This window comes from Sceloporus undulatus, chromosome 3 (genome assembly GCF_019175285.1).
Source record: "Sceloporus undulatus isolate JIND9_A2432 ecotype Alabama chromosome 3, SceUnd_v1.1, whole genome shotgun sequence".
Lineage (NCBI taxonomy): Eukaryota > Metazoa > Chordata > Lepidosauria > Squamata > Phrynosomatidae > Sceloporus > Sceloporus undulatus.
In genome coordinates, this window is record NC_056524.1 from 270,080,456 (window position 1) to 270,108,131 (window position 27,676).

Below are 27,676 nucleotides of genomic sequence, written 5' to 3' on the forward strand. Positions count from 1 at the left end.
ATGGCTCGGGTTTTTGTCAGCCATCTAGAAATCAAAGGGACAAGCCCAGCTGCCCAGTGGATTGGTGTCACACAGTGCGGTAACTCATACTGTCACCCCCTCATTGACTTCTTCCCATACTATGCCATACAGAAACCTTAGCAATGCTGTTTGTACTAATTTACTCATAAATTGTAATTCCCGTATATTAACAAATATTTTTAATTATTATTTTTTTACAAAACCTGAGGCCTCCTTAATAATTGTTCCAAGTCCATGATGTTTTCCACTAGTAGTATGGTATCATCCGCATACCTTTTAGACTGTTGATGTTCCTTCCTCCTATCTTCACTCTTCCTTCTTCTAAGTCTAAGCCTGCACTTCCTATGATGCTTTCTGCATACAGGTTGTGTAGCGGGTGACCCCAAACTCATGAAACCAAAGGCCCATGGCCTGCCAGAGGACAAGCAGAGTCAAGGAGACCGAACTGGCTAGAATAAAAACGCTTTATTGTCTGCGCAGGGCAGCAGCACACCAACATAGGTGTCACCAAGGCTGCAGCAGCGATGGCTTCTTGTCACCCCCCTTTTATGCCCTTCGCAAAGGGCTGTTTTCTAAACAACAAGCGATTGGTTGCATTCACTGTTCACTCAATGGTCCTGTATTTTCTTCTTGGCATTACATCTGCTTGGAGCCTGGAATGTAGAGATAGCTAGCTACTGCAAAAGAGAAACTTAGCTAGACTGATCCTGTTCTCTTCCAAGGCCACTTGCTGAACACAGGCCATTGTATTCAGAGCCCTCCAGAGGAAGGAGGGGGTGATTATGTGAGTGTGTTTGCTACGGCCACACACAGAAAGAAAGAGTGGGGGCCAGCACAGCCCATTTGCACTTTACTCTGTAGGCTCAATCTATGGGCCTTCTATAACTATTGATTCTTTTGCAAAGCAGAGTACAGAAGCAAGAAAGCATTATTATTATTGTGTTCCTATCAGTTGAACAGCTCAGGTGAAAGGATGAAGCCTTGCCTGACCTCTTTGCAAGTTGGGAACCATTCTGTTTCTCCATATTCTGTCTCAAATGTGCTGAGTTTCTTCTTATCTGCTTTCTTCACTGTCCATTTCTCACATTTTTACATGGTGATGGGGAATACAATGGCTTGGACAATTCTAACCTTAGTGCTCAGTTGCATACCTTTGCTCTTTAGGACCTTATTGAGTACCTTCACAGCTGCCCTTCCCATTCCTAACCTTCTTCTGGTTTCTTGTCCGCAGTCTCCATCCTGATCAATGTTTGATCTGAGATATGTGAAATCTTTATTTTGATTTCCTCGTTATCTACGTTGAATTTATGTAGATCGTCCATGATCATTATTTTTGTATTCTTTATGTGACTAATTAAACTAAACTCAGTTAGAAATACTCTAACAAAAGAGGAACTTGGTTAAATTTATTTTAACTTGTATTCACACTGCCCTGTTATAACCGGTTGACCGTCCACACTGCCCAGATATAACGGGTTAACTGCTCTAGAGCCATCCTGTGGAATCCTGGAGACTGTGGTTTTGAGACAATGGAAGAGGATAACAAATAGTTAATATTAAACTATGAGAAAGGACATGACGTGGTAAAGTATCAGTTTGTTGTGGTGATATACATAGAGGAGGCTTCTCTTCTGTTGTTGTTGTGTGCCTTCAAGACATTTCTGACTTATGGTGACCCTATGGCAAGCCATGCAGTTTCCTTGGCCAGGTTCGTTCAGAGGAGGTTTGCCACTGCCTTCTCCTGAGGCTGAGAGAATGTAATTTACCCACAGTCATGGGTTTCATGGCTGAGTTGGGAATCGAACCCTGGTCTCCAGAGTTGTAGTCCCAACACTACAACAACTATGCCATGCTGGCTCTCTAGACTTCTACTAATACAGTTAAGGGAATTCTAAGTCCCTCAACAAAGTGCAAATCCCAGGGTTCCATAGGAAGAAGCCATAGCAACTAAAGTGCTCCCAAAAGGAGCACAATACTTGTACAGCGTGGAAACACCTTTAGCTAACTGAATTAAATTAGGATTGTAGCATTAACCTAATTCCCAATTCAAGTTTGGTAATTATGTCATTCATCGATTAAATGACAGACTGTTCTAAAAACTACTGTAGTTTCACATTTCCCACTGCGTTTTTCCCCAGAGTTGAATTTTCCAAAACCGTGTCATGCTTTTTGTTAAATTAGTTTTTTCCATGTGTCTTGTCCTGCATTGTTTTAAAAACTTTTTTAAAACTTAGGAAGAGATGAATTGAACAGACCTAGGCAGAAAAAAATGACTGCCTTTTTCCATCTGAGGTTTTGCAAGAAGACCAAAGAGAAGAGAACAACAGATAAGAGGTAGTACTTTTTTCTTCCTCTTGAGTTCCTACCTGATAGCATCTATCTAGCTACTCAGCAGGTTTTGGCCATAGAGGTTTGCCATGCCATTTTGGCATTTGAGTAAAAGAAAAACAAAAAAATTGCCTGTACTGTTGAAAGCTTCATCAGAACAACTGTAACACTCTCAGTTGAGATTCCTGGGCTGATAAGATCCCCTGCACCTGATTCTTTCCACAAAACGTTAAAGAGTGGGTGTGCGTGGCGCTGAGGAGATGCGTCACCGTGCAAAATGGATGCGGCAGCAAGTTGAGATGGCAGGTTTTTCAGAGCTCATGAGGTTTATTTTTAAAAATAAAAAACAGTTATACTTAAACAGCTACATCTGCCCCGTGTCTCTGCCTTCAAATAACCTTTTATCTTACAGTGACCCCATGAATCTCATAGGGTTTTCCAAGGCAAATATACTCAGAGGTGGCTTTTGCCATTGCCTTCCTCTGAAATAGAGCCAACAGCACCTGGGCTGTTGACATATCTCTGAATATTAAAATAAGGATCGTCCAAGCCATTGTATTCCCCCTCACCATGTGCAGATGTGAGAGTTGGATGGTGAAGAAAGTGGATAGAAAGAACATCAACTCAATGCAAAGTCAAAGGCTTCAAGTCAACTAATTTGAGATGTGGAGGTGAGGGTACCATGGATAGCCAAGAAGACAAACAAGTGGGTCCTTGGCTAGATCAAGCCAGAAATCCCCCTGGAAGCCAAGATTAGGTTGTCATATGTTGGCCACCTCATGAGAAAGAAAAGACAGTGATGCTAAGAAAGGTGGAAGGGAGTAAAAAGAGAGGACGGCCACATGCCACACGGTTAGAACTGATCAAGGAGGATATGGCCCTGGGCCTGCAGGACCTGAGCAAAATGGTTTCGGAGAAGGGGTCTTGGAGATGTCTCTTCCACTCACTCACAAACCACAAGGTTGCGAGTTCAATACTAGTCAATAATAATAATAATAATAATAATAATAATTATTATTATTATTATTATTATTATTATTATTATTTCTATACCGCCCGGTGACAAAGCCAATCTGGGTGGTGAACAACATAAAAATTTACAGAATAGTCAAGGGCTCAGGCTCGACCCAGGCTTGCATCCTTCTGAGGAAGTCGCTAAAATGAGTGCCCAGATTGTTGGGGACAATTAGATTACGGTTGCAAACTGCTTAGAGACTGTGTAGGTGGTATGAAGTGGTATATAAATGAAGCTGCCACTACTATACTTCTATTGATGCAGCCTATAATCGCGTTGGCCATTTTAGCTGCTGCATCACACTGTTCACTCATGTTCAACTTGTGGTCTACTTGGACTCCTAGATCCCTTTCGCACGTATAAGTCTTAAGCCAGGTGTCCCCCATAATCCTAAATCTGTGCATTCCATTTTTTCTGCCTGAGTGCAATACACCATATTCCAGGTGAGGCCTGTCCAACGTCATTCTGTGGCAGCCTCTCTGTCCTTTTTTCTATCTGTAAGGTGAACTGGCACTGGAAGTCGCACTCCCTGGCCGGTCACTGTGGCAACTGTGCCAGGAGACAAAATGGTGGAGCTTCCGCAGACTCCAGAGAAGCTGGTTTAAGGGCTTCATGGTGTGACTTGGAGGCCTTTCATTCATGTGGTGTCAATTAATTGAAGTCGGTGTCCAGCATCAACAAGGCTTCTCCAGTTTCCACTCTCACAGTCCTACATTCAATCTGTATAAATGTATAAATCTATATGAATCTATTTATTTAAGGGCTCTATAAATAAAACTGAATGATGATGATGATGATGATGATTTTATTATATCCCACCCTTCTCCAGGGACTCAACCTGTTTTGTGTGTGTGTGTGTACATACACACACATATATTTACACATACAAATTTATACATACATATATACATATACACATACCTATATAAACACATATATACATAAATATACATATATATGTGTGTGTGTGTGTGTGTGTGTGTGTATACACACACACACACATATCTACATACACACGTGTGTATGTGTGTGTGTGTGTGTGCAAAGTTCCATCTTCGCGGTCCTCTCTATTATATTTCCTATCTCTATGTTGGACTGGTACCGGAAGTCCCGTCACATGTGGCCGGAAGCTACTTGCTCGTCGCCTTGGTGACGGCGTGGGGGGTAGCCAAAACGGCCAACCCCAGCTGCCTATTTTTCTTGCTTATGGATCTGCGTAATTTTTCCCGGAAGTTTTGCGTTTGCGGTTCTCTATAATTTTTACTATCTCTAGAGTGGACTGGAACCGGAAGTAGATGCTCTTGAGAGCGGAAGCGGGCCTCTGGTCGCCTAGGCGACGGCGTGAGGACTCAAAATGGCGGAGCCCTTGCCCGCTACCGCAGAGGGCCCTTCCATTTCCCGGCCGAGCAGCTCTGCCTTCGCCCCTCACACCTACAGCCTCCGGCCGGCCTTCCTCCACAAGTCCGGGCTCTTCCTTTTCTGTTTACTTAGGCTGCATCCACACTGGAGAAATAACCCGGTTTGGCACCGCTTTAACTCTATCTGGCTCAACGGCTATGGAATTCTGGGAGTTGGATTCTGTTGGGCCCAGAGCGGAGCTCTGCTCCGCTCTGGGCCCACAACAGACTCCAACTCCCAGAATTCCATAGCCGTTGAGCCAGACAGCAAGTTAAAATAATAAATCCAAGTTCATTACTTGAAACATCATAAACATAAATAAACATTCAGCCACTCATCATTGTTAAGGAATCCCACAATACAATGCAATACAATGCAATGCAGGTGGAAAGCAAAATCAATGGCAAATATAATTCATCTTTGATTCAATTCCTCATGAAGCACAATAAAGTTACATTAAGTCTAATTTATTTCCACACTCATCAAATAACCTTGTATTATTGTATATATCAAAGCTAGTAATCATCCCTCAACCTTCCATTCATCTGTTTTCTTTACTATCTACCTTACCTTTTATTTTCTCCTCCCCATTTTTCTTTTCCTCATTCTTCTCTTGTAATTCTCTACAATGTGTGCTCTTTGTATGTTTTAAACAGTACAGTATTGTTCATTTGTATCGTGAACCGCTTTCAGTCCCAGTTTTGCTTTGGGTGTGAGTCATGAATCAGATATCTCTCGTCCTGTTGTATTTGGCATAAAATGTTAAAGGAAAGATTGAGTCTCAAAGCTCTTGTCTTTATGTTTTCTATTAGATTCCGCACAGCTACAGTGAAAGACTGCATCCATGAAGTTTTGAAGGAGCAACTGGCCACTGTACAGTACTCCCCTGAAGAAATCCCAATACTTACCAAGTTCCTATCAGAGACCATCAGAGACAAACTGAAGGGTAATAAGATGCCTTTTTCTTCCTACATCTTCGTTTCTCACATTCTCACACATGGCCAAACATTTGAGGTTGCTATTTAGACCACATCTCAAATGAATTAAGTCTCTTCCTATCCACTATTTATTTAAACATTTGATGTCCAGCAGTTCTGGGCACCACAATTCAAAAAGGATGCTGAGAAACTGGATTGTGTCCAAAGGAGGGTGACTAAAATGGTGAAGGGCCTGGAAACCATGAAGCCCTATGAGGAACGCCTTAGGGAGCTGGGGATGTTTAGCCTGGAGAAAAGAAGGTTAAGAGGTGATATGATAGCCCTGTTCAAATATTTGAAGGGATGTCATATTGAGGAGGGAGCAAGCTTGTTTTCTGCTGCTCCAGAGAACAGGCCCAGGAACAATGGATCCAAGCTGCAGGAAAAGAGATTCCAGCTCAACATTAGGAGGACCTTCCTGACAGTAAGGGCTGTTTGACAGTGGAAAACACTTCCTTGGAGAATGGTGCAGTCTTCTTTTTTGAAGGTTTTTAAACAGAGGCTGGATGGCCATCTGTCAGGGATGCTTTGAGTGTGAGTTCCTGCATGGCAGAATGGGGTTGGACTGGATGGCCCTTGTGGTCACTTCCAACTCTGTGATTCTGTGATGTGGCAAAATTGCCCTCTTCCACCTCATCATTTTTCTTTTCCTTTTTAGAGAAAGGATTTCACAGATATAAAATGGTGGTGCAAGTGGTGATTGGAGAGCAAAGAGGTGAAGGAGTTAAGTAAGTTGGTCTCCATGCGTCCCATATCATCAAGATTGTAATTCTTTTCCAATACATGTATTATTTCAGTTGTGAGATTACAGATCTGGACATTGCTTTGCCTTTATCCTGAGCATTTCATCTTGAGCATTCTGCAAACAACAGAGGTATCACGTAGCTTCTAAAACCTTAAAACTATGTTGTGTTCCCATTTATGTTACATGCCTTTAATTGACTAAACTGGAACTAGCAATATCAGATTCATATTTCATAGTTGCAGCAGTATACCTTATTTTCTCTTCTCTCTTTGTGAGTTGGGGTTTCAAATGTATCCATACAAATTACCTCATATAGGTGCGGTACACACTGTCTGCAAAAGGCAGGCTGGAGCCGCCACTCATTGCTGTGCAGCGTTACTGCAGCACTCAAATGTCATGGTGCCGCTGCGCAGCAAAAAACGTGCGAAAGCAGCTCCAGTTTGCTGTGACACTGCGATGCCACAAGCTCCATAGGATGATACGGTTACAGTGCAGCTGCACTGTGCCATTTGGATGCAGTGCAGCTGCGACGTCACGATGTGTGCAACGTGTGGGTGGGGCCACGCAATCATGACGCCCCCACACGTACTAGGGTTAGGGACTGTGTGGTTGCCACACAGTCCCTAACCCTAAAACCAGCATCAGCAAGGCGCAAAAGAGCAGTCTGTACCGCACCATAATTAACCTTCTTTCCTACAAGAAATTTCCCACATTGGAGATGGAAGTGTTAATCATTAATTGTGATCCGTCCATGCTTGTTGTTTTGTGCTGTCAAGTTGCTTCAGCCTTACGGCAGATTCTGCAGATTAATACAGTTACAGTATATTTTTGAATGGCACTACACTGTTACAGCACTATTATTCCACTTTAACTGCTATAGCTGCCTCCTGTGGGATCCTGGGATTTGCAGTTTAGGGAAAGGCATTTATACTTTTTAGCCAGAACACTTAGGTCTCACTAAACTACAAACCCCAGGATTCCACAGGAGGCAGCTATGGTAGTTAAAGTGGAATAATAGTACTGTAACAGTATAGCGTGATACTGACTTAAGAGAACATCACTTGCCCAAGGTGGGCAAGTAGGTTTCCTTGGCCAAGTGGAGATTTGAACCCTAGTCTCCTACTGTCCTAGTCCAGCTCTTAAACCACTACATCATGCTGACTCTCATGTAAGAATTTAATTCAAAGTGCAATTCCAATACTTTGCAACTTAGTTCAGCATTGTAATAAATTCACATGCATTGCATTACTTCAGCATGGTTATAACAAAGTATTCTCTCTTATTTGGGGGATTGCATCAGTGAACCACAGTGAAGACAGTGTATATCTTCTGGCTCTAGTCGCCTAGAGGGTTGTCTGGATTCTAACTGCTGTAGATATAACAGCTTTCCACTCTCTTAACATTAAATGTTCCAGTGTTTTCTCCCCAGTGAAGCTCTGACTATTGTTTGACAATTGATAACATTTGCTTTCTGTATAAATTCCTTGATGCTTTTGGAGGATAGTGCTTTGATGGAAACTTTTTTTCACACAAAACACTTTTTTTTCCTCTTTTTATGCCAGCTGCATCCTGAATTGCTTTCCACATTCTGTCCATTTGCAGTACTTCTCTGTGAATTATAAAAATGTCTTTCAAGTTGTTTTCTATTCTGGACACTTTTTCTATACTCTGAATATCATTAATTGCCATTCTGGATGAGAGACCTCCAAGTTACCTTGAAATCAATAGCACATGTTTAACTTTTCCGTATTATAGCTGACAAAGAATCATTCTAGCATTTCAGGTGAAATGAACACTGTTCAAATAGGAATAACTGACTCTGAGCAATGAATGGATGCATCTTTATTTGTTTCTCCAGCATGGCTGCCCGATGCTTCTGGGATGCAGACACTGACAACTATGCTCAGGACGTTTTCATTAATGTAAGTGCTTTGCCATTTTTGTCAAGTGCTTTCCAAGTTCAAAAAATTCAGGGAAAATGTATTCTGATTCCTTGAACAAGCCAAAGGGATTGAGCTTTGCCCACTGGTAAAATTCATGTTCTTCATTAGTTATGCGGCACTGTAAGGCTGTGTACATAGGCATAAGCTGTCTATAGATATAAAGTGAGGTTTGTGGATGGTCACAGCAGTTACATCCAGCTAACAGCAACATAAACAAAGTTGTTCATGCAGAGTGACATATGTTGTAATTGTACAGTCGGGTGTCAGCCATACACTTCATTTATCTACATATGTTACGCTATAATGGTATTTGATATAGTGGTTGTGTAATGCAGACTGTGCTCTCCTGATCTGATGTAGGAGGTTGGCCTAAAAATATATGATACTTGAACAGAGGTGGATAGACTTCAAGGTTGTAGGGTCAATTTTGTTTTCCAATTGAATATTGTTTTATTTATTGTTAATTGTTCGATTGCCTTTTTAATGTGTTTTTTCTTTTAGATAATGAAAACTTAATAAAGATTATTTTTAAAAAATCACTCATCAAAGTCAGGAATAAACTAGCAGACAAGAAGTGTTTTATTTTATTTATATGCCACCTTTCTCCTGTGCTGGTACCCAAAGCTGCTTCCATAACACATTAAAAACATAGGAAATCATGCACTTAGAGTATAGAAACAGAGCACCTTTTATTTTCAACACCAGAGCTAAGTTCACTTTGTTTCATCCTTGTTTAGGATGCCTGGGCAAGTTTATTGCAGGTGCTGATTTCAAGCATTTAGAAGACAGAAGCCCGGAACATACTGGCCAAAGGAAACGGCTTCTGGCTGCTTTGGAGGCATGGCATTTAAATGACGCACATCCCCAAAGCGGCTGGAAGCCATGCCAAGGCTGGGAAAAGGAGTCCGGCCTTGCAAAAAGAAGTTGATCTAAACTGACCCCTGCACGGCGCAGGTTGGAACCTGCAGCGGTGGCCCGCTTTGGGAAAGAGCCATGTCCCAGCAGTCACAGCCTGATCGTGGCCAGAGGCCACTCCTTCCCATCTGTCTGCTTCACCGCAGACACACTTCTTGATCTATCCCAAATCACCCCAAATTTACCAGTAGATCAGAGTTCCCATTTGCCCATCTCTGTTTTACAGTTATGCAAAATCAAAAGGACAGGTTGGTGCCTCAAATAATTTGGAGTTTAATTTTGAAGGTGCAAAAATGTGAATGAAAAGAGCACCTAAAATGAGTGGGGGGGGTTGGAGCAGTTTTCTCTGGTCAGGAAAGTTTGTAACATTGGGCCGCTTAGCTTAGAAAAAAGATGGTTAAGAAACAAGGGTCAAATTGTACATAGCACAGAGAAAGAAGGGAACAGTTTTTCTTCTTTTCTCATAGCAATGACAGCCATGGCCATCCAGAAAAACTGGTTGAGGATTTGAATGGGGATTAGAGAAATTCATGGAGGAGAAGACTATTGGCACTTACAATGTAATACCTGCAGGATCAGAGATGTGCTTGATTAGAATGCTAGTTGCCATAGGACAGTAAAGGGAATGGACTGTTGTCTTGCTTTGGGGACTTTGTTTGGGCATCTGTCTTGTTCCTGTAGAAGGTAGACTAAATGTGCTGAGCTAGATAGACCTTTGCTCTGATCCAGATTCCGTGCTCCTTTTCTGTTCTTAAGAGATTCATGTGAGCAAATGAATTTCTTCTGCAGGCTCATTTTATTTGAGGATGAAGATGGAGATCTAGGTTAATATCTGAAAGACCATTTCTCCCTTCCCTATCCAGCTGTAGTGTTAATATCTGCAGAGGAGGGCTTTCCTTCAGAGGCTGCCCCCAGACTGTGGAATTTATGCTCATGGGAGGCCTAGTTGGTCTCATTTCAGCTCTCTTTCTGACAACAGGAAAGAAAGAAGATCTTTTTATGCAATCAGGCCTTTTACATTTATGTAGCAATCATTGGTATGAAATGCTGCTTTTTATCTTTTATTTTATTACTATACTTTAAATGTGTTTTTAACCGTTAACCGTTAACCCTGTTTTTAAAGTTAATATTGTTGTTTTAATTTATTCTAAGCCAACCTGGGTTCCATCCCAGGGAAAAAGTAGGATAGAAATTCAATTAATTAAAAGACATAGCCGTGTTAGTCTGGAAAATCAGTGTGTGAAAGGATCTTGTATCACCTTTGAGACTAATTGAAAGAAAGAAGCTGGTAGCTTGAGCTTTTGTAAACTTGATTTCATCTATTTCGTCGTCTATGAAAGGTCATGCTACCACCTTCTTTCAGTTAGTCTCAAAGGTGGTACAAGATGCATACCATTAGGCTAAAGGCTTTACAGAAGAGGTGGATTTTGAAGAAAGATGTTTAAAAAAGAGAGAGTAGTACTACAGAGGCTTTTTTTACAATGATCAAATTATAGCGATATCTTTGGGCCAACCAGAAATGTCACAGAGTCAAGAGCTAGCTTTTGAATTTGCCATATTGGCTCTGTAATAAAACAGTGAGAGGGGGAGCAAATGTTAGGTGTCATTATGATGTCCTAAAATCTTCAAGTAAGAGTATTACGATGCAGCACATGAGTCCATAATTAGACTCATAATTGGGTTAATGCTGCTGAACTTCACAGGAGCGGTGGAGCTGCTGTGGAAGAAAGTTTCAAGGAATATGGGAAAAACTGAGAAGTAATGTGACTCTGTAGAGAAGGGAGAAAGGGGAGAGAGGTAATTACAGAGCCGGAACAGAAGGGTCCATAGTAAGGAGCAAGCAGCACATCAGACACAGAAAGATGGTGAAACACAAAGAGCCAGCTACTCTGAAAGGACTATCAGCACTTGCTGTGGCTGTCGTGTCTTCCTGGCACATGTATCCAGGATGTCGTGAAAACCTTGCCAAAACTTATCAAGGGCACAGATCAGAAATTGCAAATAGATGTCAATACATCATTAGGTTGGTGGAGGAGTAGGTGTTCCTTCAGGTGACATACTCCTAAGCCATGTTGTGGCTTAAATTTGAACTTTTCCAACTCCCGTCCCCAGCATTTGAGATTTCACCAGGCAAAATTCATATAGTTTAAGCTGATCTCACTTATAAATCCTTGGTTACATCTGCATTGCAGAACTAATCCAGTTTGACACTTTAACTGCCAGGTCTTCATCCTATGGGATCCTGGGATTTGTAGTTTGCTGTGGCTCCAGAGCTCTCTCACAGAGAAGGCTGAATGTCTTGCAAAACTACAATTCCAAGAATTCTGTAGTGTTGAGTTATGGCAGTTTCTGCAGGGCAGATGCAGCCCTAGAAACCTGACTTCCAGCTGGTAATAGTGGAGCGGGAGGACTAACTTTCACTAGTTCATGGAAGATCAACCAGAGAACTTTCATTTTGATCTCCAGTGTCTCCTCAGTAAAGGGGACCCTGAGGGGGTTTCATTTGGACCCGTCTTCCAGTATTTAGCACCCGTTTTTGGACTTTGTTTGGAACTAAGAGTGTGAAAAATACTGAGGGGGTAGCAAAACCACCGCCACCACGTTTCTTGCTGCCTTTCTTAAGGAACAGCCAGGTTCAGCCACCAGATTTTTATTTATTTTTAATTTTTTTTTGGTAATTTGGCACATTATTGAAATTCAAAGTGATTTCACAACATAATTCTTTAAGTAAACCAGTTATTTCTAATCAAGTCAAGCGAACAGAGAGAGAGAGAATGAGAACTCGATTCATTCAGAAAGCAAAGAATTTTTAAAGACTCCAAAGAAAATACTATTTATGTATATTTTTTCTCAGTCTAAGTGGGGTTGGATATTTTCCTGTTTTGTTTTTGGTTGGTTTTTGCTCTTTGTTTGCTCTCTCAGTGTAAAATAAGCAATATACTACATCATGGAAATGGGTTTTAAAAAGAAGTAAGTCTCCTGGTGATTTTGTTTACTATTATTAGATATTAAAAAATCTTTGTTCGAAGTTTACACAAACTGGCTATTTTGTGGAGACTTATGGATTTAAGTTATTAGATGCAGAACTTATTATTTTTTATTTTATATCTATCTAAAACATAAGAATCTGAAGCTAGACTTTAAAGCAGAGGAAAGAAACTCTTCTTTTTTAAAAAAAAAACTACTGCAGAGACCCTCTTTTTGCTTGTTACCTTGTTATTGTGTGCCTTCAAGTCCTTTCTGACTTATGACAACCCTAAAGTGAACTTACCACCGGTTTTCTTGGCAAGATTTTTTCAGAAGGGGCTCACCTTTGCCATCTTCTGAGGTTGAATGTGACTTGCCCCAAGTCACTCAGTGGGTTTCCATGGCTGAGCGGACACTCAAACCATGGTCTCCTAGGGCCCTGGTGCTAGTACACCATGCTGTGTCTTTTTTGTTACTGTAGATGTAATCAAAATTCATGCTTTTGCTCCCCTATATGGTGTTTTCACTCACTGGTTTTGCTCTCCATCATTTCCCCAGGACAGCCTCTTCTGTGTGGCCATTGCTTTTGGCTGTTACTTCTACTAGTGCTGATGAAAAGTTCAAAGAATAGAGGCTGCTTCTTCAGAGACATCAAGGGAGCCAAACTCGAATCTGAAGCTATACTGCACATTTTTTTAAAAAATCAACAGATGTAAAATAATAATAATATTTTTCTACATAACACTTGTAAGGTATCATATGCTACTTCTAAGGCTGTTCTTGTATGTAGATAAAGTATTCTGAGGAAGCCCTGCTTGAAGTGAATTGGTTAATGATCTTGTGCAGCTCTTGTTCATTGTACAACACTTGCTTGTAGAACCTCTTTCTGCATTTGCTGCTATATTTATGTGTAACTCTTCTTTGAGCTTGGTGCAGAATGGACATTACCAACAATTGACAGTACTCACTCCAGATGCATTGCTTGTCTTGCCAAGCTGAATCCATGTCAATGATGAATATACTGGAATTGTGGCAAAAATTGTAATATAGTGTAATTATTGACCAGTGTTTACTTTTGTATTAATTCTGTTTCCAATGCAGTCCTGAAAATTTCTTATCTTTCTGACTTCATAAATTTACATTCTCCTTGCACATGCTATTTTTTTCTATAAGGACAAAAATTTAAGTAACATGTAGATTCTCTTCTAACTCACCACTTCACTCCTAGATATAATAAACCTACTTGTTGGAATCATATTTCTTTACCAGAAACACGTAAATACTATTTAAATTTAGAGATGCCACTTAAAAGTATTAAAAGTGCATAGAAGTTTTTTTGTAAAGAAATTTGAAAAGTGAAACCATTTTTGGCACACATTGATTGATTGGTTGATAGCCCACTTTTTGCCCTATGCAGGATCCATGCCTTTTATAGTAGGCATTGCCCTTGAAGAAATATTCTCTATGAGAAAAATTAATGTACTTGTTATGGATCATTGTCAGATTAGACATCAAAACACTTTATTTATTTGAGTAATCAAATTTTAATCTTGCCTTAGAACTTACATATGAGTGTCCAAAGGATTTAATACGCATTATTAGTAAGTCAGGAATGACTGATACAGCCATTCCCGTCTTACTAATAATGTGTATTAAACCCTTTGAACTAATAATGTGTATTAACCTGACTGTGATTCTGGAAATTATAGTTTAATTCTTCTAAAGCTCTACAGGGGTACCAACTGGCTGTTCTCTTAATGACCAGATCCTACTTAAGAACACAAGAAACTGCTTAAACTCTGCAAGTCCATCATTGAGTAGCAGAATGTCTACAGAGTGTCAACCTGGGGTTAGTCTTAGCTTCCTATTTCTATCAGAGATGCTGCGGACTGACCCTAAAAACTTATAAGCATAAGATCTTTGCTCTAGCATTAACCTACCCCACACTCAGTGATTTTCATTTCATTTGTTAGTAACACACACATAAATTTGATTATCAAAATATTTAGACTTCTGCCTTCTTCAGTTCCTCAAAATAAGAATGAGTTGCATCCAAAGTGGCATTTACAACACTCGATTGTCAGCTTTTTCCAGTGGATAACAGTGTTATTTATTATCATCTAGGTTATTAAAGGCTTGAATCTATCGATCTAGAAATTATCCTGTATATCTGCATTACTTGGAAAGAGATGGCACCTCAGTTCCAAACACAAACAAATCAGAGAAGCTATGATATTCTAGGTTAAAACGTTGAACTGTTTGTGGCTCAAGCTTCCTGGTCCCAGGTTTAGACTTGCAATTTCTGAAATGTGTACAAAGGTTTATAATTTAAACAGTATTCTGAACTGTCACCTTGTGTGCAGGTTACTTTTATTTTCACCAGCTGAAGAAAGCAGAAGCTGAAATACTTGGATTAATTAATTTAAATTATGTTTGTTTGTGAGTCTAGTAATTGCATAGCAAGAGGAAAGAGAGAGAGAAGTTATAGCATCCTTCTGAGATCTAGAGCAAATTCACACAGACACAGACAGACTATTTATTTATTTATTTATTTAATATTAATTTAATGCAGTCTGACACCACTTTAACACCCATGGCTCATTGCCATGGAATCCTGGGATTTGTCATTTTGTGAGATATCCCAGCATGGAGTCATGGCAGTTAATGTGTTGTCACACTGCATTAATTCTGCAGTGTGGAAGCAGCCTTAAGAAGCTCCTTTTTAGCAAGTGTTTATGTCTGCTCTGACACTTTTCTTCCTTTTTCCTCTGTCTTACTAAAAAAAATTTTTAGCAGCATTGACATTTGGAGGGCTCAATCAACAGACTTTCAGCAGCATGTTTATAGTAAACAATACAATAAAGGCTAATCTGGGAAATAATGGGATTCAACTCTAGCCATTGCAACTAAAGCTGCCTACAAAAGGCAAAGTACAAAGCAGCTGCTTCCTGACATGTTTGAACAGCAAAGCAGAGAGAAAAGGGGAGAGGAGATAGGTCTGCCTCAGTTTCCCCCAGTATGTTTAAAAAATAAAACAGTCTATATGTTTGGCAAAAAATAGCCATCATAAGAAATATGGAAGTTGCTGAGATAAAAGATCATCTGTGGATGCATTTTGCAAGAAACATATTAGCCAGTATTTCATAAATAAAAGCCAGGACATGTGGCCAAGCAACATCAGAATGCGATAAAAATGGCAAAAGGTATTAATGAGAAGGCAAAGGCAAGCAAGGAGAGTATACAGCGCTTTGCTTTTTCTATTTGGAAGTATTTGGGAGAGAAAGATCCTGCCCCTTCCTCTCCTTTCCCCAGAGTTAATTGCATGCAAGTTACATTTGCAGTTTGAGCTCAACTGCAGCAGTTGAAGAAAGCAGAAAACAAAGGGGAAATGAGGGGGAGAAGGAAACCATTAAATTTGAAAAGCAGCTGAAAAATACCACATCTACACTGCAGAATTAATGGAGTTTGACACTGCTCTAACTGCTGTGGCTCAATGCTATGGAGTTCTGGGATTTGCCATTTTGTGAGCTTTTTAGAGGTGTCGGCTTTGGTGCCAGAACAAAGTAGAAATCCCCAGATTCCATAGGATAGACCATGGCAGTTAAAGCTGTGTTAAACTGTATTAATTCTGCAATGCAGATGCAGCCTAACTTTCAGACTAATCTTCCTCAACTGGGAAATGTTGGAGGGTGTGTAGGCCTATAACCTACCCAAGCGACTACCTGGTTTGTTGTGTGCCTTCAAGCCATTTCCAACTTATGGCAACCCTAAGGCAAACCTGTTGTGAGGTTTCTTGGCAAGATCTTTTTTCAGAAGGGGTTTACCCTTGTCTCTGGCTGAGAAAAAATGACTTGTTCAAGGTTGCCCAGTGGTTTTCCATGGTTGAGCTCAGATTTGAACCCTGGTCTCCAGAGTCATAGTCCCAGTGCTTAAAGCACTGCACCACACTGGCTGTTAGCTACCCAGCAGGTGATGTTAATAAATTTTATTTCTCTCCTGCCTTTCCTCTAAGAAGAGCACAACATATTAAAATAAAAACACAATTAACAAAATTCACTATTATATTTAGGGAAATAAATAAAATTAGGCCAAGGAAGGATTAAAATGCCTAACTTGGGCTCTTACAGTTAGGCCTGTTCCATCACTTTGGTAAGTAGCATTGTATTATCAAGACTGAAGTAAGTGGTTTCTACTTAGGGCTTGGCCATAATTGGACTTGCAAATTGGAACACTTTTCAATTAACCATGGTAATTAAGCATCTGAAACTTACTAGTCTGAAACTTCTTACTTGCCTACTTTTTTACTCCTGGAAGGAGTCAAGTACAGTGTGGACAGAGTGCTCTCTAACTGCATTGCTAGTTCCTCTTCAGTCAAAAATACATAAGCCCAGTTAAAATACACTATAAAATCATTCAAATACACTCATAGAGTACATATACAATTTAAAAAGCCACGATTTAAAATTGACTGGGTAGGCCTGTGTCTTTAATGCTGATTTAAAAGCAGCCACTGTTTTCTGCTGTCGTATTCTCCGGCATTTTTAAATAGGCCTGAAGCTGCAAAGAACATTTTAACATTTGGAAACCATTCCCTCTGAAGAGCAACTTAGGAAGCTGGATATGCTTAGCCTGGAAAAGAGATAGTGATACGATAGCCATGTTTAAATGTTTTAAGATGTCATTTTGAGGATGGAGCAAACTTGTTTTCTGCTGCTCCAGAGAATAGGACCCAGAGCAATGGATGCAAGCTACAGGAAAAGAGATTCCACCTCAACATTTGGAGGAACTTCCTGATGGCAAGAGCTGTTTAACAGTGGAAGTCATTGCCTCTCTTTCTTTGGAGGTTTTAAAACGGAGGTTGGATGACCATCTGCCACAGGGAGTGCTTGGATAGTGGTTTCCTGCATGGCAGAATGGGGTTTGACCAGGGTGACCAGATGTCATCACCAAAAAGGGGAACAGGGCACCACACACTCAAGGAAAATGTAGGATGTTACACAACAAAAGCTAAAAACCCTAATATAGTCGGCCCTCATCCACGGATTTTTTAATCCGCGGATTCAAGCATCCACAGCTTGAAAACATTTTTAAAAAGTATAAATTCCAAATAGCAAACCTTGATTTTCCCATTTTCTATAAGGGAGACCATTCTGCTTTGCCACTGTATTTAGTGGGACTTGAGCATCCATGGATTTTGTTATCTACAGGGGTTCCTGGAACCAAACCCCAGAGGATAACAAGGAACCACTCATGCTTCTTAGTCATGCTCAAAATGGAAGGCATTTTGGGATTCCTTCTGGGCAGAAAGGCTTAAATGTAGGGTGTGTCCTGGAAAAGGAGGACATCTGGTCCCTCTGAGTTGGATTAGGTGGCCCTTGGAGAACCCCTCCAACTCTATGATTTTATGATCTTGTATTTGAAAGGAGAAATGTGACTAGGGCCGCCTTTTCCTGTCGGTGCAAACCAAGTCACCCCCTTGTGGCTTCCAAAGGGAAGGATTGGAAGGCCACCTCCACAGTGACCTCCGAGGGTTCAAGGCTGCACCGGTGGCCTCCTCCTCCATCTTTTCTGCAGAGCTTCTCTCCATCACCTCCAAATCCCCAGGTTATTGCACTTTGGCCAAGCTCCAGCCATGGGGGACAAGCCGCTCAAGCACAGCAAGAAATCCAAGCGGTGCTTGCTGTGCGAGGTTCCATTCTCCAGCACTGCGGAGGGGGACCTGTGTCCCAATTGCTCTCTGGCCCCACTCAGCCCACTAAGTGCCACGGAACCGGGCTTGGAGTCCAGGTGGCGCGAGCCAAGGGCCCCATCTCCTGCGGCAAGCCATGGTTCTGGGGATGAGCAGAAGGATCCGGAAGCAGAGGAGGAAAAGGACGAAGTGGTGGGTCTGCACCCAACTGAATGGGTATATTCCATTTATTATTATTGTTGTTGTTGTTATATAATTTACTAATTTTTATTTACATATTCTCACACATTTACATGTCTTTCTATACCAATTTATGTCTTACATCTTTGCCAACACATTTGGCCCTTGGGATCCCTTCCAACTCTAGGATTCTGTCTATTTTCAATGTGTAATTGTCTGACAACACTTATCCGTTAAAACTAATTATATATCATTCCATACAAAGTAAGGTCCAAATACAACAGCAGAAATAATGCTGTTTGAGACCGCTTAAACTACTCTGGCTCAGTGCTAGGGAATCATGGGATTTTTAGTTTGTTGTGGCACCAGAGCTCTCTGACAGAGAAGGCTAAATGTCTCACAAAACTACAGATCCCAGGATCCCCTAGCATTGAGCCAGGGCTGTTAAAGCGGTCTCAAATTGGGTTATTTCTGCAGTCTGTTTTGAACCAAAGTCATGCTTTCCCGCTATATTCTTTTCCCATCCTTCCTAACCACAATATTACCTTGAAATCTACAACTTTAAGTGTAAAATCCTACAATATGTGTAAAACTATTTGCATATGTCACCCCAAGTTCTTTCAGCCGTTAGGATACAGTAGCATATTATATAATCCATTTCTATATCTTTATAGCCTATTTTGGAGTAATTTGTCAAGATATATATATATATATATTCAGACTGCATTCCACTGTTACACTTTTAATTCTTACATTAATCTTCTCTATTTAGAACTGCTGCTTTCCCCATTTCTCTTTCAAGAATGGGGAAGTTACTTTAGCTAGGCCCAACTTTCCAGGATTCGTTCCAAGCAAAGCAAACCCACCTTGGATCAGATACAGGTTCAGTTTTCCTTATCCAAAATGCTTGGGACCGGAAGCGCTTTGGGCTTTGGAATACTGTATGTACTCATGTATAAGCCTAAAAAATTTAGTCAAAAAATTGACCCCCAAAACCTGAGTCAACTTATCCAAGGGTCAATGTAAGTACTGTACTTTAACTCTTATTTTAAAAAGGGACCATCTCATGGTGAAAGGCAAGAGTGTAATCTGTCCTGGAAGCACTGACCTCCCACTCTCTGTTTTCTCATCTCTCCAGCCTTTAGCATGAGCAGAAACATGCCTTCTGGAATTTTTGATGTTTTTTTGGTATTGTTTTCCTTCTTCATTTGTTAGATCCTTAGTTCATATCCTTAAGTTTTAACCTCAACTTATCCATGGTTCATATCAAAATCTATCATTTTGCCCCCAAAACCTGCTCTTGACTTATATATGAAGTCAACTTATAGTCAAGTATATACATTATCTATTTTTTTAAAAAAAAATTTGAGATACTCCATATTTGCAAATCCAGTGAGCCCTTGGTATCTGCTGGGGTTTGGTTTCCAGCAGGGTGACCAGTCGTCCCAACTGCAAAGGAGGACAAGACATTGCAAAATGTAAGACATTCAAGGAAAATGTAGGACATTACCAAATAAAACACTCAAACCACTACACTACACTGGATCTCTTGTGGGACTCATATCTCACCTTTCCCCCGAACCTGAGATTTAAGAACACTCATAACCTTGCAATTTATGCCCTACAAAAAAAAGAACATCTCTTCCACCTTGTTTCTTTCATTCACTGCAGCATTACTAATCACAATAATATAAATGTGAATTCATGTTTCATAGTCATGCTTAAAATGGAGGACATTTTGACATTCCTGCTGGACAGAAGGTTGAAATCTAGGACATGTCCTGGAAAAGAACCATTATTCAGCCTGGTTCCAGGATCAACCGTGGATAACAAAAACGGTGGATGCTCATCCCATTAAATACAGTAGCATAATAAAATGGTGTCCCTTATATAAAAGAGCAAAACCAAGATTTGTTTTTGTTTTGTTTTTAAATTTATGTCTATTTATTTATTTATTTATTTTTATCCTGCCTCTCTCCCCAAAAGGGACAATTTTAAAATATCTTCAAACCCATAGATAGTTGAATCTGTGGATAAAGAATCTGTGGATACAGAGGGCCAACTGTACGTATATAATGAGACATCTCAGAGATGAGGCCCAGGTTTAAACACAAAATTCATGTATGTTTCAAATACACCTTATACACCTAGCCTGAAGATAATTTTATATAACATTTTTAATAATTTTGTTCATGAAGCAAAGTTGTCCCTATGATAGCCACTCATGGAAAAATGTTAGTCTTTGGAACATTTTGGAATTTCAGATAAGAAAAACTTAAAAGGGTACTGAATGGTAAATTTGCCCCGTTGGTTTGGTGGATCTGCTCTAGTTTGGTGGATCTACTCTAGTTGGGACTAGCAACCAGCATATGGTCCTCCAGAGATGGTTTTGGATTGCAGCTCCCAACATCCATCACCATTGGCTATGGTGGCTAGGCCTGTTGGGAACTTCAGCCCATCAACATCTAGAGAGGCTGCAATATTCCCAATACTGATTTCATCCACCACTTCCTTGACCTCTGTCTCCATGATGTAAAATTTGAGATAAAGGGGTATTCACACAGACTGCTAGGGATTCTGCAAGAGATTTTGATTTTAAAATTAATAATTAAAAATATTCAGCTGTAGATATAATTTTTATGCAGGGCTCCCCTGAGACCTGAAATTTACTTTACAGGTTCCTCAGGTAAAAAGGTTGAGAAACGAATTTAATTGGTATAGCAGTATCCAATGTAATGCTGGGATTTGTAGTTTGGACAGGGTTCCAGATTCTGCTTTGGAGTTCTTGAAGCAGAGGCTGGATGGCTATCTTGCAGTAGTGCTTTGTGTATTCCTGCATGGCCAATGGCCGTTGGACTAGCTGGCCTTTGCTGTCCCTTCCAACTCTGCACTGCAGAAATAATGCAGCTTGACACTACTTTAACTGCCATGGCTGATTGCAATGGAATTCTGGGATTTGTAGTTTGGTGAGATATCTAGTTTTGTCTGTCAGAGATTTCTAGTGCTGCAACAAACTACGAACCACAGAATTCTATAGCACTAAATCCTGGCACTTAAAGCAGTGTCAAACTGCATTATTTCTGCAGTGCAGATGCTGCATATCTCTATGAAGCCATACTTAGAATTCTTAGCCAGAGAGCTCTAGTGCCAGACTGCAAATCCCTCAGTTCTATAGGATGTAACTGTGGCAGTTAAAGTGGTATCATAGCGTTATAATGATGAGGTTGTCCAAATCCTGCTTGGATTTTGCCATCTGGGGCTTGGTATAATTTCTGCTTGAAAGCCTTGGCTCAACCAGGTTGGAGTTAACATTGAAAAGGCAATTGTAACTTTAAGCATGTCCAGAGTGCCTTTCCCTTGATCAATGGATATTTCTCATTTCCCAAACCTAATCTCAGCATCACATTTAACCTGAAAAACTGTGCAAAGGGGCCATGTTCAGTGCTAAATGTTGTAAATTCTAGGCAATTTAATGATTAATGGTTCGAGATCCTGCATTGAACAGAGGGTTGGACAGTAAGGCCCCTTCAAACTCTATGATTTTATTATTCTTGAGGAGTATTAAGTGGTGATTTTAAAATCTTCTATTCTGTGGTTTATATTGTTATTATCATTGTTATATATTATTATATGATTTGGCGACTTTAAAAATCCATAATAATACAATTATTATTATTATTATTATTATTATTATTATGTAACTTTTTAAAGAGACTCAGTGTGACGTACTGGTTTGAGTGTTGGACTATGACTCTGGAGATCAGGGTTCGAATCCTGGCTCATCCATGAAAAACCCACTGGGTGGCCTTGAGCAAGTCACACTCTCTCAGCCTCAGGGATGGCAAATAGTGAAACCTCTCTGAACAAATCTTGCTAAGAAAACCCCATGATAGGATTACCATAAACTGGAAATGGCTTGAAGGCATACAACAAGAACAACTTAAAATCTTCAATAGCATGATGATGATGTTGATGATGATGATGTGGTAACTTTAAATTCTTCAATAATGTTTTTAAGATGGTGATGATTTGATAGGTGTTCTTATTCTTATTCTTCATCATCATCATCATCATCATCATTATTATTATTATTATTATTAGGTGACTTTTAAAAAAAATATATAACCATAATATGTTTTATTGCAGTGGACCCCAAAGTATGCCCTTTAAGGGATTTTGGACTTCAGCTCCCAGAATCCCACAGTATTGGCCAACATGGCTCAGGCTTCTGGGAGCTGGAGTCCAGACTCCAGAATCTCTTAAAGGGCACATTTTGGGGAGCACTGCATTACACAAATAGTTTGTAGCATTATATTCTCAACAACAACAACAACAACAAAGCTGATGATGATGATGATGATGATGATGATGATTTAGTAACTTTAAATTCTTCAATAATATGTTTAAGATGATGGTGATCTGCTAGCTTTAAATTCTCCTTCTTCTTCATTAGTATTATTATTGCTAGGTGAGGTTTTTTTAAATTACTATAATATGTTTTATTGCACACATGATCTATTCTGCTGGGACGCACTGCAGAAATAACCCACTTTGAGGCTGCTTTAACTGGCTCAGTGCTAAGGAATCCTGGGAATTGTAGTTTATGATGTTCCCAGGGTTCCCTAGCGTTGAGCCAGGGCGGCTAAAGCGGTCTCAAACTGGATTATTTCTGCAGTGTGTCCCAGCAGAATAGGTCGTTTGTGCAATAAAACATATTATGGTAATTTTTACTTAGCAATAGGGAACCTTTCCTCTCCGGAACCTCAGGGCCAGGGTCTGTGTTTCCGGGAGGGACGCTTCTGGGGACGGACCGTTTTTCCCGTTCCCTTCCGGTAATGTTCCGACGGGAAACACTTCCGGTCCAGCCCATTTCCAGCCCTGCTGGCGCCTGGGCGAAGAAGAGGCTGAGTCAGAGAAGGGCGCCCCGGCGCTGGAAGCACCAGGTGGGGAAGGAGGTCGGATAAGGGGGCCCTAATATTGCCCCTCCCCAGGCAAAGAGTGGAGGGAAGGCAAGGGCAGAGGGAGGGGAAACGGACCACAAGCTTTTTTTATGGGGTGGTGGTTGTTGTCTCATTTCCATTTCCAAACCAGGACTTACATTTTGAGTTGGAGGGGATTCCAGCCTCCCTCTCAATTTGAGTCCGATTTGAGTTGGGAGCTCTAGTCTTTCAACTAAGCAGGCATTTAATGAGTAAGCAGGGAAGGCTATTACTATTATTATTATTATTATTATTATCATTGTTTTATTTATGTAATAGAATCACAGAGTTGGAAGTGACCATAAGAGTCTTCCAGTCCAACCCCATTGACAGATGGCCATCCAGCCTCTGCTTAAAGACCTCCAAGGAGGGAGACTCCACTACACTCCCAGGAAGGAGTGTCTTCCACTGTGGAACAGCCCTTTCTGTCAGGACATTCCTTCTAATGGAGCTTGCATCCATTGTTCCAGGTCCTAGTCTCTGGAGCAGCAGAAAACAAGCTTGCTCCCTCCTGAATATGACATCCCTTCAAGTATTTAAACAGGGCTATCATATCACCTCTTAACCTTCTTTTCTCCAGGCTAAACATCCCCAGCTCCCTGAGTCATTCCTCATAGGGCTTCATGGTTTCCAGACCTTTCGCCATTTTAGTCTCCCTCCTTTGGACATGATCCAGTTTCTCAATGTCTTTTTTGAATTGTGGTGCCCAGAACTGGACACAGTATTCTAGGTGGGGCCTGACCAGAGCAGAGTACAGTGGCACTATTACTTCTCTTGATCTAGACACTATACTTTTATTGGTGCAGCCTAAAATTGCATTGGCCTTTTTAGCTGCCGCATCACATTGTTGACTCATGTTCAACTTGTGGTCTACTTGGACTCCCAGATCTCTTTCACATGTACTTTCATTCAGCAATGTGTCTCCCATCCTATATCTGTGCGTTTCATTTTTCTGCCCTAAGTGTAGTACCTTACATTTCTCCCTGTTGAATTTCATTTTGTTAGCTTTGGCCCAGCTTTCTAGTCTATTCAGGTCATTTTGAATTTTGGTCCTGTCCTCTGGAGTATTAGCTATTCTTCCTAATTTGGTGTCATCTGCAAATTTGATAAGCATGCCCTCTATTCTTTTATCCAAGTCATTAATAAAGATGTTGAAGAGCACTGGGTCACTTGTCCCCTGGATGAAAAGAAGCCATTGTTGATACTCAGTGATACTCTGCTGGTCTACCAGTTACATAGCCATCTAAGATAAGGGGGCTTGAAATTGCTGTTTGCAGTTTGTGTGTAATGACAGGAAGTGGGATGGCTACAAAGAGAGCATTAACATTTGGTCCAAATAGTGACCAGTAGAGTTGTCTTCTGAGCCGGAACAGGAAACAGGCAAGTAGATTGTACGGCTGACCTTTCCTTAAGACAAGTGTGTCCAAATGTTGCAGACTGCAGTTCCCATTACTGCCATCATTGAGCATGCTGGTTAAGCCTCATGGAAGCTGCACTACAATCAAATCAGGAGACTTCAGGTTCCCTCATCCCACCCCTTAAGATCAGTTGTGCACTAAGGCAAGGGCTAACCAGAAGGACTACAGGTAGTATAGCTAGAATAATGTAATAATAGTAATTATTTGTTGCTCACCTTGATGACAGCACTGGAAGAGAATGTAGAGAGGAGGTGGTGGTGGGGGTGTTGAGTTTAGGAGCAGCAACCAAAGGAAGCGGAAAGAGGTGTGTATGAGAGCAGTGGATTCAGACCTACAACAGAAACAGAAGTTTGTTTAACTTTACCACAATTATCAACATGGATACACCTAGTCTCACCTGATTTCAACAGTCAGGCCTGCTGATAACCTGCCTGGGAGACCACCAGGGAATATCAGGGACCTCAGGTAGGACTAGGAAGGAATTCTGCCTAAAACCCCAGAGAGCCACTAAATGGGTCATTGGTTTCCATTTAAGGCAGCTTTCATAGCTCCTAGAAAGTGGCTAACTTTGGCTCCTCTGCAGCAGTTTCAAATGGGAAAGTTTTAGAGACATATCCATTGGGGATGTTGGAGTGACATGTAAGAAGGGGCTGTTTGGGGTATAGCAGTGTTGCAGAGTTGGCTGTCTTAGAGCTGAGACTCTGTCTAGATTGGTGGAAGAGGGAGGGACAAGGGGATCCCACCTTCATTTATTTCCACTTGTTCATTCCGGTGGCCACAAAGCAGTCTTGTTTTTCATGGATTGTTTTCTCTGTCTCTTGCAACTGTGTTGAGTTCTTGTTTTGTGTTTTTCATTACCATCAATAGCAACATAATTGTCTCAAAAATTGTAGTTTGTAAGCAGTGATGTTAAATCTTACTGTTTGTTATATTGTACTTACTGTATAGATCAGCCAACATGGTGTAGTGGTTTGAGAATTGGACACTTGAAAACTAGGGTTCAAGTCCCTGCTCAGCCATGCCAACCCACTGGGTGACCTTGGGCAAATCATACTCTGTCAGTCTCAGAGGAAAGCAGTGACAATCTATCTGAACAGATCTTGTCAAAGAAACCCTAGGATTGGATTGAAACCAACTAGCAGGCACCTGACAAGAAAAGCCAGTGTAGTACTGAGATGTACGTGTTGGACTACAGGAGATCAGGGTTTGAATTCTCATTCAGCCACAGAAACCCATTGGGGTGATCTTGGACAAGTCACATCCTCTGAGCCTTAAAGGAAGGCAGCGGCAAACCTCCTCTGAAGAAATCCTTCCAAGAAAACTTAGGATAGGTTTTCTGTAAGTTAGAATCATTTTGAGGGCAGATAATAACAAATATATGTAAAGCTGCTATTATTAATATTATTATTTTAAGGAAGCTGTAGTCTCATAGCACTTCTAGACACATTGTCACATTGAGGATGGAGCAAGCTTGTTTACTGCTGCTCCAGAGCCTAGAACACGGAACAATGGATGCAGCCTACAAGAAAAGAGATTCCACCTTAACATTAGGAGGAACTTCCTAACAGTAAGTTTGACAGTGGAACACACTCCCTTGGAAAGTAGTGGAGTCTCCTTGCTTGGAGGTCTTTAAACAGAGGCTGGATGGCCATCTGTTGGGGATGCTTTGATTGTGAATTCCTGCATGAACTATTTTGAAGATCATAACAGATGTATCCCAGGCAATCTCAGACAAGTGCATATATGTGGTTGCAGAATGCTGCAGTTATTTGTAATTTTTGCTTGGACATTGTGCCAAGCATTGGAAATAGCCAGGCCAGGATTCATGCCAAAGGAGTACAAGGGCGTGGAACTTGTGACGACGGTCAGGAGGACTAACATTTCCATGCCTGTTTGCTTAATCTTTACTGACACAAGGAAGTAAGTCGTGCTCGGTATTGAAGTGAGGATTTTGTTTATTTTTGTTATGATTTTGACTTCTGTTTAATAGGATGGCAAAGAGCCCCACGATCTGGTTTTAAGGTCCCATTAAAGCAGTCATACCCAAACTTTGGTCCTCTAGATTTTTTGGACTTCAACTCCCAGAATTCCTGACTGTTGCCAAACTGACTGGGTCTTCTGGGAGTTGAAGTCCGAAAGATCTGGAGGATGAAAGTTTGGGATTCATTGCATTAAAGCAATGCTTCTCAACCTTTGCTCCTCCCGAAATTTTGTGCTTGTAACTCCAATAATCTTGGCCAGTGTCCAGGGGTTCTGGAGCAAGAAGTACAAAAGATCCAGACGACAAAAGGTTGAGAACCACTGCTTTAAAGCTACCACAAGACAAATAGTCTAGAAGTCTTCCCCCACCCCAGGGTCACCCAGGTGTTGGATGACAACTCATAGTTGACCCCAGCCAGGATGAAGCAGGGCTATGGAGTTGGTACACCAAACCCTCAATTCTTCTATTTTTCTGCTGTCTGACTGACTCCTTCATAAATGGCAAATGCGTATTAATTTGTTGTTGTGTGTCTTCATGTTGTTTCTGACTTATAGTGACCCTAAGGCAAACCTATAATGGGGTATTTGCAAAATGTTACAGAGAAGTTGCCATTGCCTTCCTCTGAGGCTGACAGAGAGACTTGCCCAAAGTCATCCAGTGGGTTTCCATGGCCAAGTAGGGATTAAAACCCTGGTCCCCAGAGTCCTAGGCCAACACTCGAACCACTATACCACATTGATTCTCTATATCAATTATTAATACCAAATTTACTGTATTAAAATTATAATTTGAGACATTTAGTCACCACCTCATGAATCATCATGCTACTTAGGTAGGTAGGTATATATTTTTCCAGGAGGAAAGCTGGTTTTCTTTCTCCATGTGCTTTGGTGAGATCTGACCTTTTTAAACTTGGGATATTGCTGTGGATCATTGGTGGGAGTGGCCAGAAGCCTAATTCTGTTTAAGTGCTGAGGGAGGCATTCTAGCTCACTCTTTCCAGGAGGAAAGCTGGTTTCTTTCTCCATGCCATCTGTCGAGGATGCTTTGATTGTGATTTCCTGCATGATTATATATATATATATATATATATATATATATATATATATATATATATATA

The 27,676-nt window shown here is 40.8% G+C and overlaps 2 protein-coding genes across 2 annotated transcripts in view; both read left to right on the forward strand.

The window, feature by feature from the left end:
* The first annotated feature begins 4,666 nt into the window (after nucleotides 1-4,666).
* Nucleotides 4,667-13,461, forward strand: DYNLT2B (dynein light chain Tctex-type 2B). Its single transcript, XM_042456423.1, has 5 exons — nucleotides 4,667-4,825; nucleotides 5,575-5,708; nucleotides 6,398-6,467; nucleotides 8,343-8,406; nucleotides 12,868-13,461. The coding sequence occupies exons 1-5, from the start codon at nucleotides 4,719-4,721 to the stop codon at nucleotides 12,913-12,915; spliced, it is 423 nt and encodes a 140-aa protein (XP_042312357.1). The 5' UTR covers nucleotides 4,667-4,718; the 3' UTR covers nucleotides 12,916-13,461.
* A 4,407-nt stretch (nucleotides 13,462-17,868) lies between these two features.
* The window catches only part of PCYT1A (phosphate cytidylyltransferase 1A, choline), a 33,619-nt gene continuing 23,811 nt past the window's right edge, over nucleotides 17,869-27,676 (forward strand). Inside the window, 1 exon segment of the mRNA XM_042456420.1 lies at nucleotides 17,869-18,214. Within this exon segment, the coding sequence (XP_042312354.1) occupies nucleotides 17,942-18,214 (273 nt within the window). The 5' untranslated portion in view covers nucleotides 17,869-17,941.